Source organism: Hemiscyllium ocellatum, chromosome 28 (assembly GCF_020745735.1).
Source record: "Hemiscyllium ocellatum isolate sHemOce1 chromosome 28, sHemOce1.pat.X.cur, whole genome shotgun sequence".
Lineage (NCBI taxonomy): Eukaryota > Metazoa > Chordata > Chondrichthyes > Orectolobiformes > Hemiscylliidae > Hemiscyllium > Hemiscyllium ocellatum.
Genome location: NC_083428.1, coordinates 32,403,617 through 32,416,946, shown reverse-complemented (window position 1 = coordinate 32,416,946; position 13,330 = coordinate 32,403,617). Strand labels below are relative to the sequence as shown.

The 13,330-nt window shown below is 44.6% G+C and overlaps 1 protein-coding gene across 3 annotated transcripts in view; it reads right to left on the bottom strand.

Annotated features, from left to right (window-relative positions):
• malt2 (MALT paracaspase 2) overlaps positions 1-13,330 on the bottom strand; it is a 73,663-nt gene that overhangs the window by 39,624 nt on the left and 20,709 nt on the right. For all 3 annotated transcript variants that reach the window (XR_009646196.1, XM_060846361.1, XM_060846360.1), the window contains exons 9-13: positions 11,652-11,705; positions 10,542-10,745; positions 7,363-7,540; positions 6,378-6,452; positions 1,773-1,900 (exon numbers count right to left, since the gene is read on the bottom strand). Coding sequence is in view for 2 of the 3 variants with exons in the window: in XM_060846361.1 (XP_060702344.1) it covers positions 1,773-1,900; positions 6,378-6,452; positions 7,363-7,540; positions 10,542-10,745; positions 11,652-11,705 (639 nt within the window). In the remaining variant the exon portion in view is untranslated. The remainder of the gene's footprint in view (positions 1-1,772; positions 1,901-6,377; positions 6,453-7,362; positions 7,541-10,541; positions 10,746-11,651; positions 11,706-13,330) is intronic.

Below are 13,330 nucleotides of genomic sequence, written 5' to 3'. Positions count from 1 at the left end.
GAATGGGAATTATTTCAAGTAGAAACTGATGGCAAGAGTAGATTAGATTTCCTACAGTGTGGAAACAGGCCTTCGGCCCAACAAGTCCACACCGACCCTCCGAAGAGTAACCCACCCAGACCCATTCTCCTACTCTATATTTACCCCTGACTAATGCACCTAACACAATGGGCAATTTAGCATGACCAATTCACCTGACCTGTACATCTTTGTGATTGTGGGAGGAAACCAGAAGAAACCCATACAGACACATGCAAACTCTACACAGGTGGGAATCGAACCCAGGTCCCTGGCACTGTGAGGCAGCAGTGCTTACCACTGAGCCACTGTGTCACCCTGGAGAAAGAGGATCATGAAGATATAGGCCTGAAGTCTAGGCTCGGGGGCACGAAAGAAGATAATGCAGGATTCTGCCAGACCTTCCTAGTGTCTCCAGCACTTTCTGTTCTAATTTCACACCTCCAGCATCTGCAGTAATGTGCTTTTATTTTACCCAAACCCTCATGCAGAGAGGTAGCAACTGATGTTACTTATAGAGACTCAAAACAGATGAGAAATTCAACCTGAAAGATATTGTAATGGGGAAAGAGAGGACGAGGTGGGCAGGTTAACCAGAGTAAGTGAAACAGTGAAGCTTCCCAAATAAAGCAGCATTGCTGCAAAGACAGGGAAAAGGCATGTCACGGGCACTTCCTATTAAAATGGGAAGAGTAGTAATATGATTCTTTAATAAACTTGATTTTGGAAGAAAAAAATCATTTACTAGTTTAAAGATTCAAAATACAAAAGCTCTGCTGAATAGTTAAATGGACCACACCTGCTGCTGAAGTATAAGCAGCAGGAAGCCAGCCCCAAGTGAAGAAGGATGAGAAGTGACTTGATAGAGGTTTACAAGATCATGAAAGGCATAGATACAGTGAATAGTCAGAAACTAGGGTAAAAATGGCTATCACAGGGGAGCATAATTTTAAGGTGGTTGGAGGAAGGTGAGATGTCAGAGGTCGGTTCTTTACACAGAGTGTGGGTGCAAGTGTGGGTGATAGTAGAGTCAGAGACATTAGGGACATTTGAGCGACTCTTGGACAGGCACACGGATGATAGTACAATGTAGAGTATTTAGCTTAGTTTGATCTTAGAGTAGGATAAAAGGTTTGCACAAATCGGGGGCTGAAGGGCCTGTACTGTGCTGTATTATTCTATGTTCTATAAGTGCACTCCAAATTCAGATCAATCATTTGAACAAAACACAGAACCTGTATGTGTAAAACTGTACCCGGGCACAGGAGGGCACCTGTGGAGTGTGGCCTGGATACCACAACTCTAGAAGAAACTGCTTCTCCTTCACTACATCAGTGTCCACAGGGACACTCCAGAATCGTGAATCCTCAAAAACCCTTCCCTTTTTGCGTGGATAGGTCAAATCTAATTCAAAATCCGATTGGAAAATAAGGTCAGTAATGTTTATTATTCCCTCCCAAACAAACACCAATAATGGGCACAACAGCCAGTATCAGAAAAATAGACAGGCACATTGTCCGACCCAGGCTGACCAGGAGGTGAGATATAACAATCTGGATAAGTACTGTGTGATCATGAAGGACAATTAAACATAATAGTAACAGCAATGGAGGAACTTTGGCAGTCTGCAGGGTGGGAAGGAAGGAGTGAAATAACAACCTATTTAAAGATATCCTGCTCGGTGTGGCTCAGTATCTGGCTGAACTTTGTCCTAATTACTGGGTGATTTAAACTTTGTGTAAATACAGACTCACCTTCTGCAACTTTATCCAGCAGGACCGTGATTTTTTCATCCTCCAATAAACGCTTTTTCAGGAAGTTGATGAAAATCCCATTGGTGAGCTCACTTTGACTAATTTCATATGCTTCTGCATCAGGACAACTGGAAAAGGTCATCAAGTACACGGCCACAGATCATCAACAATCTCAAATAATGAACAAGTCCACAGCCTTCTCATACAGAATGAATGAGAAATTGTGTGGAGTCGGGTCTGATTGATGCAAATCACAAGTCTCCATCACTGTTGGTGCCCATTACTTGTCCTAGTGTCTGGAACAGAAACACCAACGGTCCTAGTGTCTGAGACAGAAACACCACCGGTCCTGGTGTCTGAGATAGAAACACCACCTATCCTAGTGTCTGAGACAGAAACACCACCTGTCCTGGTGTCTGAGATAGAAACACCACCTATCCTAGTGTCTGAGACAGAAACACCACCTGTCCTGGTGTCTGAGATAGAAACACCACCTATCCTAGTGTCTGAGATAAAAACACCACCTGTCCTGGTGTCTGAGACTGAAACACCACCGGTCCTGGCATCTGAGATAAAAACACCACCTGTCCTAGTGTCTGAGACAGAAACACAACCTGCCCTGGTGTCTGAGATAGAAACACCACATGTCCTGGTGTCTGAGATAGAAACACAACCTGTCCAGGCGTCTGAGATAGAACACCACCTGTCCTAGTGACTGAGATAAAAACACCGCCTGTCCTGGTGTATGAGATAGAAACACCACCTGACCTGGTGTATAAGATAGAAACACGACCTGTCCTGGTGTCTGAGATAAAAACACCAAATGTCCAGGCATCTGAGATAAAAACACCACCTGTCCTGGTGTCTGAGACAGAAACACCACCTATTCAGGTGACTGAGATAAAAACACCACCGGTCCTGGTGTCTAAGATAAAAACACCACCTGTCCTGGTGTCTGAGATAAAAATACCACCGGTCCTGGTGTCTAAGATAAAAACACCACCTGTCCTGGTGTCTGAGATAGAAACACCACCGGTCCTGGTGTCTGAAACAGAAACACCACCTGTCCTTGCGTCTGAGATAAAACACCACCTATTCTGGTGACTGGGATATAAACACCATCTGTCCTGGTGCCTGAGATAGAAACACCACATGTCCGGGTGTCTGAGATAAAAACACCACCTGTCCAAGTGTCTGAGATAAAAACACCACCTATTCTGGTGACTGGGATATAAACACCGCCTGTCCTGGAGTCTGAGATAGAAACACGACCTGTCCTGGTGTCTGAGACAGAAACATCACCTGTCCTCGTGTCTGGGATATAAACACCACCTGCCCTGGTGTCTGAGACTAAAACACCACCTGCCCTGGTGTCTGAGACAGAAACACCACCTGCCCTGGTGTCTGAGATAGAAACACCACCTGTCCTGGTGTCTGAGACAGAAACACCACCTGTCCTGGTGTCTGAGATAGAAACACCACCAATCCTGGTGACTGAGAAAGAAACACCACCTGTCCTGGTGTCTGAGACAGATGCACAACCTGTGGGTGTCTGAGATAGAAACACCACCTGTCCTAGTGTCTGAGACAGAAACACAACCTGCCCTGGTGTCTGAGATAGAAACACCACATGTCCTGGTGTCTGAGATAGAAACACAACCTGTCCAGGCGTCTGAGATAGAACACCACCTGTCCTAGTGACTGAGATAAAAACACCGCCTGTCCTGGTGTATGAGATAGAAACACCACCTGACCTGGTGTATAAGATAGAAACACGACCTGTCCTGGTGTCTGAGATAAAAACACCAAATGTCCAGGCATCTGAGATAAAAACACCACCTGTCCTGGTGTCTGAGACAGAAACACCACCTATTCAGGTGACTGAGATAAAAACACCACCGGTCCTGGTGTCTAAGATAAAAACACCACCTGTCCTGGTGTCTGAGATAAAAATACCACCGGTCCTGGTGTCTAAGATAAAAACACCACCTGTCCTGGTGTCTGAGATAGAAACACCACCGGTCCTGGTGTCTGAGATAAAAATACCACCTGTCCTGGTGACTGAGATAAAAACACCACCTGTCCTAGTGTCTGAGATAGAAACACCACCTGTCCTGGTGTCTGAAACAGAAACACCACCTGTCCTTGCGTCTGAGATAAAACACCACCTATTCTGGTGACTGGGATATAAACACCATCTGTCCTGGTGCCTGAGATAGAAACACCACATGTCCGGGTGTCTGAGATAAAAACACCACCTGTCCAAGTGTCTGAGATAAAAACACCACCTATTCTGGTGACTGGGATATAAACACCGCCTGTCCTGGAGTCTGAGATAGAAACACGACCTGTCCTGGTGTCTGAGACAGAAACATCACCTGTCCTCGTGTCTGGGATATAAACACCACCTGCCCTGGTGTCTGAGACTAAAACACCACCTGCCCTGGTGTCTGAGACAGAAACACCACCTGCCCTGGTGTCTGAGATAGAAACACCACCTGTCCTGGTGTCTGAGACAGAAACACCACCTGTCCTGGTGTCTGAGATAGAAACACCACCAATCCTGGTGACTGAGAAAGAAACACCACCTGTCCTGGTGTCTGAGACAGATGCACAACCTGTGGGTGTCTGAGATAGAAACACCACCTGTCCTGGTGTCTGAGGAAGAAGCACCAGCAGTCCTTGTGTCTGAGACAGAAACACCATCTGTCCAGGTGTCTGAGACAGAAACACCACCTGTCCAGGTGTCTGAGAAAGAAACACCACCTGTCCTGGTGTCTGAGATAGAAACACTACCTGTCCTGGTGTCTGAGACAGATGCACAACCTGTGGGTGTCTGAGACAGAAACACCACCCATCCTGGTGTCTGAGATAAAAACACCAACTGTCCAGGCGTCTGAGATAGAAACACCACCTGTCCTGGTGACAGAGACAGAAACACCATCTGTCCTGGTGTCTAACACAGAAACACCACCTGTGCTGGTGTCTGGGATAAAAACACCAACTGTCCATGCGTCTGACGTAGAAACACCACCTGTCCAGGTGTCTGATAGAGAAACACCACCTGTCCTGGTGTCTGAGAAAGAAACACCACCCGTCCTGGTGTCTGAGGCAGAAACATCAACTGTACAGCTGGCTGAGATAGAAACACCACTTGCCCTGGTGTCTGAGACAGAAACACCACCTGCCTTGGTATCTGAGATAGACATATCACCTTCTCTGGTGTCTGAGACAGAATCACCACCTGTCCTGGTGTCCAAGATAGAAACATCACCTGTCCAGGTGTCTGAAAAAGAAACACCGCTTGCCCTGGTGTCTGAGATGGAAACAATACCTGTCCTGATGTCTGAGACAGAAACATCACCTACCCTGGTGTCTGAGACAGAAACCCCACTTGCCCTGGTGTCTGACATAGAAACAGCACTTGCTCTGCACTCTGAGATGGAAACACCACTTGCCCTGGTGTCTGATATAGAAACACCATCTGCCCTGCTGTCTGAGACAGAAACACCACATATCCTGGTGTCTGAGATAGAAACACCACCCGTCTTGGTGTCTGAGATAGAAACACCATCTGCCCTGGCGTCTGAGATAGAAACACTACCCGTCCTGGTGTCTGAGATAGAAACACCACCTGTCCAGGCGTCCGAGATAGAAACTACCACTTGCACTGGTATCTTAGATAGAAACACCACCTGTCCTGGTGTCTGAGACAGAAACACCACCTGCCCTGGTGTCTGAGATAGATACACCACCTGCCCTGGTATCTGAGATAGAAACACCACCTGTCGAGGCGTCCGAGATAGAAACCACAACTTGCCCTGATGTCTGAGCTAGAAACACTACCTGCCCTGGTGTCTGAGATAGAAATACCACTTGCACTGGTATCTCAGATAGAAACACCACCTGCCCTGGTGTCTGAGCTAGAAACACCACCTGCCCTGATGTCTGAGATAGAAATACCACTTGCACTGGTATCTCAGATAGAAACACCACTTGCAACTGGTGTCTGAGATAGATGAACATATGCACTAGTGACTGAAACAGGACTACCAGCTTCCTTGGCATTTGGGATATGGCCACTATATGCACTGGTGTTGGTGATAGGACCACTTCATGCACACAAAATAGGACTATCACCTGATCTGGCGCCTGGGTTAGGGTTACCATCTGCACTGCTGTGCAAGATAGGACCACCACATATACTCATATAGGAGGTAGGACCACCACCTTCATTGGTGACTGGCGTAGGCCTACCACCTTCACTGGTGACTGGTATATGACCACCACCTTCACTGGTGCCTGTGATAGGACCACCAGCAGTACTGGTACTTGGGTAGGACCACCAGCTGCATTGGTGCCTGAAATAAAGCTACAAACAGGACATCAGTCAAACAGATTATCGAAGTTTAAATCTTGCTATGCACACGATCAGTAACCAGGCTTCAAAAAGTATTACTCATAAAACAGTTAGGAATGTCTTGAGTTGTGAAAGGCCCCGTGATAAGCAGAGCCTGATACTGCTATATGTCTAAGAAGCAAAACTGTACACAATTATAAAATTAGATTGGCTAAAATTAAAGAGGGCAAAGAATTTCTGCTTACGTGGCATAACCATAGACAATATTTGCAGTGACTCTCAAGGCATCCATTTGCGGAATGATTTCATCATGCATGTTCCTGAAAAGGAAAAGTTATAAAAAAGTTCTTATTCACAGACCTCTATTATCAGCCCCAATCTGTATTGCATCATCATCCGTTTTCTATTTTAATCATTCCTGTCTTCTGACCTCTCATGGTCATCTGTCTTTGTTCTTTTCAATCATTGCTGTCCTCCCTCTGTCTTCCTCACAGGCCAACATCCCAAATATCTTTCTCCTAACACTATCTGATTAAAAGTCTGCTCCTTTGTCACATCTTCCAGTTCCAATGAAAGGTCGTCTGCCTGAAACGTTAACTTGCTTTTGCTGAGGGTGTTGTCTTATTGGGCAAGTATTTCTAGTATTTTCTGATTTTATTTCCTATAGCAGTATGCCTGAAGTTGGTTTATCTTTCTTTGAGGTTTATGTTGATCAAGGTGACATTTGTGATAGGGAAATGAAATGTCTTTGCACTTCAGGCATATTCCCCAGCCAATTCCTCATGGGCATCACAACAACTGTACCTGGGAGGCCACAGGATGAGCTGTAAGAGAACCACAGGCTCCTGAAAATGATTGTGTTTTCACGCTTTTTGAAGCCCAAATGTGGCTGTGAAAAAAGGCCTGTGAAATGGTGGGTGTTCAGGTTGCCCCTCCCCACCTTTCTCAAACCACCTGCTCAGGGCATTCTCATAAAACCCCCCAAACATGGTTCACTCCAGGGCCTCAGGAAGTCTGATGCAATAACATGGTGATACACAGGGGAAAGGTTTGCGAAGCACTGATCAAATCTGTACCACATCTGCCCTGGAAGCGTTTCATAGGACATTGTCTACTCTGTATCTATCCCAGCATGTATTTGCCCTGAGTAGCTACACCATTCCCCAGTGCTGCTGAACATAGAGAAGTTTAGCTGAGGGATTCTAAGAAACAAATTCTTCTTTCCTGTACCTTTTGCGACACATGTCAAGGAGGAAGACGTTTAGCCCAGTTTGCTTCTCCTGCATCAGCTGTAGAATGTTCTGGACACACAAGCAGTGTTCGGATGTGAAGGAACCTGGAGCATCAATTGGAACCATGAAGCTGTTCCCATAGTTTTCATATCCATGGCCAGCATAGTAAAGCAAACCTGTGGAGAAAGCCACAAGGTCAGCTTCTCTCCATAAGAATAGACAGTCCCCTGGGCTCACAGCCAATTTCCCCACAACAAGGACACCTTTTATCACCCTCTAATGCCTCACCTTCCCCCAGCAACAGGGCATACGGCGTCACACCCAATTAATCCCACATCAATCACACAACAGATCTCATGTGAAACACTGAACTAAGCTCTCCAACAAAATAGACCTCTTCTGCCACGCCCAAAATACCCTCAACAAAAGACTGCCCGAAACTCCTTAAATGATACATAACCAGTGTCCCACCCAACTGAATCCCTCATTGCACAGACCCATATGAAACACCAACTCGTCTCACACCACCCTCGAAGTCATACAAAGTCCCTCCATCACATTTCAAGAAAGAGTTGGATAGAGCTCTTAAGGATAGTGGAATCAAGGGTTATGGGGATAAGGCAGGAACAGGATACTGATTGAAGATGATCAGCCATGATCATAATGAATGGTGGCGCTGTCTCGAAGGGCAGAATGGCCTACTCCTGCACCTATTGTCTATTGTCTATCCTATTCCTTTGCTCATAGCACAGACTCAAAAAGTGTGGTGCTGGCAAAGCACAGTTGGTCAGGCAGAGCTTATGCTCGAAACGTCGCTCAAAACGTCGACTCTCCTGCTCCTCAGATGTTGCCTGACCAGTTGTGCTTTTCCAGCACCACATGTTTTGACTCTGATCTCCAGCATCTGCAGTCCTTAATTTCTCCTAATAGCACAGACATCTTGTGTCACAGCCACTTTCATTATCCTGCACCAAGACAGACTCCCTGCTAGTGTGTCAGCACCGTTGCCTGAGGAAGAGAGTGTTTCTGGCTAGGATCTCAAACCCAGCAGCAAGCTCATGGTCTACAAAGTAGCAGTGTTATCAGCCTTCTAGCTCGGGTTGAAAGTATACACCAAATACCTGCAGTAACAGCACCAGCAACACCTCTGCATGCTCAATGACAGGGATAGGCATATCAATATCAGGACAACATTCCCAGCATTAAGGTCCTAGTTACTGTCTATCAGCTGCATTGGATAAGCTGCCCAGTCCGTATGCCTGACACAAAACTCCAAAAACAAGTTTTCTATTGCAAACTTTGTCACAGCAAGCAGTTACAAGGAGACCCAAGGAAAGATTTTCTCAAAGTCCCCCATTGAGACAAAGTAACCGCCCCACTGACCTATGGCAATCCCTCGCCCAAGACCATCCAACATGCATAAGTATCAATAAAATGTTGTGTATTTGAATATTCCCAACAGGCCAGGTGAAAGGCTAGCATCAGTGGGAGGGTTTCAAAACCCTGAGGTGACTAAACAGCCTTCCATCCCCACCCATATCAGGGTGTCTGAATAAGACATTGGACTGTTTAGTCACCTCAGGACTCATAGCAACCAGAAAGAAAGAGGGTTTCATAACACCAGGATCACCCTCAGACATAATGAACTTTTCATTATAACGTGTTTTTATAAAAAGGATTTGCAGGCAAAAATGACTGAGAATATACATTCTGAGTAATGTCTGACAGATGTGAGGGAAGTTACAATGAGAAAGACTTCAAAGGAAGAAATGTCTTGCAAACTGAACTGAAATCTCCTGTGAGTTTTCTCAGATGGGAGAAAAGGATACAATCTAGAAATGAGGTATCTTTGTGTTCTCCCGTTTAAAGAATTCACAAGAAAACACTTAAAAGCCAGTTTCAACTCAATCTGTGTGTGCTTGTAGACTAAGGTGTGTACTGAGGATTGTAGCAGAGAAAACTCCTTGTCGTCCCTGCGCTTTAGGTAAAAATAAATAAAATCTCTTTCACTAGAAGCCAGGAAGCAAGTGAAACTGCAGTCTAAAGGAAATAGGGCAAAGCTATGCAGCTGACTTTCAAAGCCACAACACCCATCGTCTAATCTACACAAACTCAAAGACTGATTTGCATCTTTTTAAAAGACTTTTATCTTTTTTGGACTCACCTCTCACTTTTAATCTATGCATATTGCATTACTATTTCTTCTCCCATTCCATTAACTAATTTTTTTTTATTTCAAAAATATATTAACACAATATATATAATATATTAACACAAGAAAGCCTGGTTAAATTGGCTCATTTTAAAACATAAATTAATTTGCGTCTGGGGGAGAGAGGCATCCACAACCCACTTTTAAATTAACTTCATTGAGACCAATGAGGGGACGGATGAATAAAGAAAGGGAGCCATTTCATCCCTCCTCACCCCTGGAACTTAATCATTTGCCCTGGAACTGCAATAAACTGGGGAACTGGACCCAGGAGCTCTTATGACAAAAGTCACTACCAAATGAGATATCCTGTTTATCACAACTGTCTCTGAGAATTAGACTTCAGAATATTCAAAACAATATACAGTACTACAGCACTCAGTTAAGAAGCATAGGATCACTATCCAACAATTCTTTTTAAGAAGTAAAGGTGTGAGCACAGGTTGAGAACAGGAATCAGTTTGCCTGCATAAAATACTCAGGCAACACTCCAGGAATGAAGAGCTAAAATCATAGCATTCTCACAGGGTACACAGAGACCACTTGGCCTATCAAGTCTGCAACGTCCCTGTTTACAGCATCCCATCCAGATGCACCCCCTCACCTATCCCTGTAGCCCCGCATTTACCAAGGTTAACCCACCTAACTGACACAAATCTGGACACTATGGGGCAATTTAGTATGGCCTTTCCACCTACCTGCCTATCTTTGGACTGAGAGGAAACCCACACAGATACTGGGAGAATATGCAAACTCCATACATATAGTTGCCCGAGGCTAGAATTTAACCTAGGCCTCCAGTGCTGTGAGACAGCAGTACTAACCACTGAGCCACCTTTTAGCTAACTGGAATGCTTCAGGGTCCATGGAACTGTGTCTGGCTTCAAGGGAAAGAATTTGCAGTTAAACTTTTGTGAAGAGGGAACTTAGTTGAATCGGATTTGGAAGTATTAATTTGTCGGTACCATAAACTCCCTTGTCAAGAAGTAACAAGAATTCATTGACAGCTCTGTGCATCTCGAGTCTGGTGAGGTCGAGGAGGGACACAACCTTGAAGTCGAGCTGACGAAGGAGGTTTGTAAGCTCATGCACATCCACCATTGGAGCCTTCAACTGCTTGTGATGTAAGTAATTCATGTTCCCCAACAGCAGAGCCACCTTGTCTGTTGCTGAAAGAAACAAGGAGTGAGTGACCATTTGTACTGTCTGTATTGTCTGTAATGAGGCTGATCAGAATCAGCAGTACAACACTTCAGTGTCAGCATTGAACATTTTCAGATCAGGTACAGCATGGGTCAGATTCGAGAATGAAGTTCACCCTGGAGTTCCAGCCAAAAACTGATATTAAAATCAACATCACAAAAAATGATGTGATTTGGTTACTATCACATTGCTGGCTGTGGAATATTGCTGCTGGCCAAATGGCTGTCACGTCTCTAACAATACAACAATGATTAGATGTCAAAGAGAAATGCATCTCATTGGCTATAAGTTGCTTCAATTCATTCCAGATTGTGAAAAGGACTACATAAATGCAAGTCTTTTTTAAAAAAAAAGAAGTCCTTGTATTTATAGTGGGGGTTGGTTGACAATGTTAACCGTTTAGTGTTTTTCCTGTGGTGTCCCATTTCTTCATCCATCTAAGACTGAGGCTGTGCCCAGTGTAGCCACTTCCAAAGAAATATTTAGATGTGAATCTGTCAGTACTGGCCCATTGCCTACTTGTACACCAAGGTACAGTGGGCAATGGGCAAGGTGCTGGAAAATGGGACTGGAACAGGAAAGTGCATATTTTTGACTAGCATTGACTCTTTGGGTCAAAGGACCTTTTCTGTGCTGCAGATCTCTATGACTTCCTATTGCAGCCACTCCTCAGGAACAGTCCTGGTGGTAAGACTCGAACAACTATCAAGGGCCTACTGACCAGTAATCATTTGTTGGGCAGGATCAGGCTCAGTGTTGCCAAGGTCCAATATTCTGTTGAGTCCCACCATCCAGGTTTACCCAACAGTTAGTGAACAATGAACTTTATGGCAATAAAATATGAATCTGATTTGAAAACTGTACAAGTTTACCATAGAACTCGACAGGCCAATGGAAAGCGTTCAGCTGTGTTCCTGGGCTGGAACCTGTGAGGAAATTAACACAAAATAAACTAATCTTTTACTGAAAACAGTACAAGAAAATGGGTCATCACTGACCAGGGATCAGACTGTCCGGATTCAGACGCTGACTGACGGTCAGACCCTTACTAACTGGAATCATTTTAAGACCATGCTTTGGTTTGGAGGAAGCTGTGCAGTAAATGTTAAGATTGGACTTAAATTCTGAGTCTATATTTCCCACTTTCATTGAGTAACTTTCATTATTGAGATTTTCAAACAGATTTCTTCTCAGTAAAACAAACTTCAAAACTTTAAAAAAACCGCGTTTCCCACCTTGTCTGATTCCCACCCTGCTCAATAATATGCTCCCTCCAACTTTCTGTTCCAGCCCCATCCCAACCCTTATCTTTGACTTACTTCGTTCCTGTCTAACCCAGGCCAACTCCAGTACCTACGTTATCTCAGTCTGTCCCATTCCATCTCCTCAATGCTCTGTTCCATCACATGTTTCACTCCTGTGCTGCCCTACATGTTTTCACACAAAGATGTTATCTCAGTTATTCATGTGCTCAACAGTGTGAATAGCTGATTTACAATTCGCCTTATATTAATTTTCATTGAATCCCTACAATATGTAAGCAGGCCATTTGGCCCATCGACTCCACACTGAGCCTCTGAAATACATTCCACCAAAACCCACCCCCCTACCCTATCCTGCATTTCTCATGGCTAACCCACCTAGCCTGCACATACCTGGAAACAATGAGCAACTTAGCATGGTCAATCCAGCTAAGCTGCACATCTTTAGACCGTGGGAGGAAACCAGCCAAACTGGAGGAAACCCACTGACATGGTGAGAATATGCAAACTCCACACAGAAAGTCATCCGAGGGTGGAATCAAACCTGGGATCCTGGCAGTGTGAGGCAGCAGTGCTGACCACTGAGCCACTCTGCTGTCCTAGTAGTTCCAGCAAAACTCCAACACCAAAATGACACCAGTAAATATAAACCCAACATCAGTATCACTCGGAGGTATCACACAGAAAGCTATTCAGACAAAAACAAACCAAGGCAAGGAAAGATGTTAGGATTGGTGACTAAGGGCTTGGTCAAAATGTTCGTTTTCAAACAGAAAAGTGAGTTAAAAATTTGGGAAGCATTTCAGAGCTTGGAGATCTGACGGCATTTCTGCCAATGGTTGGGCAAAAGAGTTTAGATGTACAAAATTAAATTAAAAATCACACAACACCAGGTTATAGTCCAACAGGTTTATTCAGAAGTACAAGCTTTCAGGGTGCTGCTCCTCCTGCCCCAGTAAGGTACAGTGCTCCAAAATCTTGTTCTTTCTAAATAAACCTTTTGGACTATAACCTGGTGTTGTGTGAATTTTAACTTTGTCAACCCCAGATGTTCTCAGCTGGTTAAGGGAAATAGTTACGTGGACAGATACAGGTTGATTAAAGTCAGTATCCATTTCTTAGGGGAAAATTAGGAGAAAACTAACTTGCTGAGATTTTTATGAAGAGGCAGCAGAGAGAGCTGATGAGGGCAATACTGTTGACATGGCGTTCACTGACATCTAAAGGTATTCAGTACACAACAGACCATGGAATACAGGTGACAGTAGCAGCAGGCTATAAATTAGCAG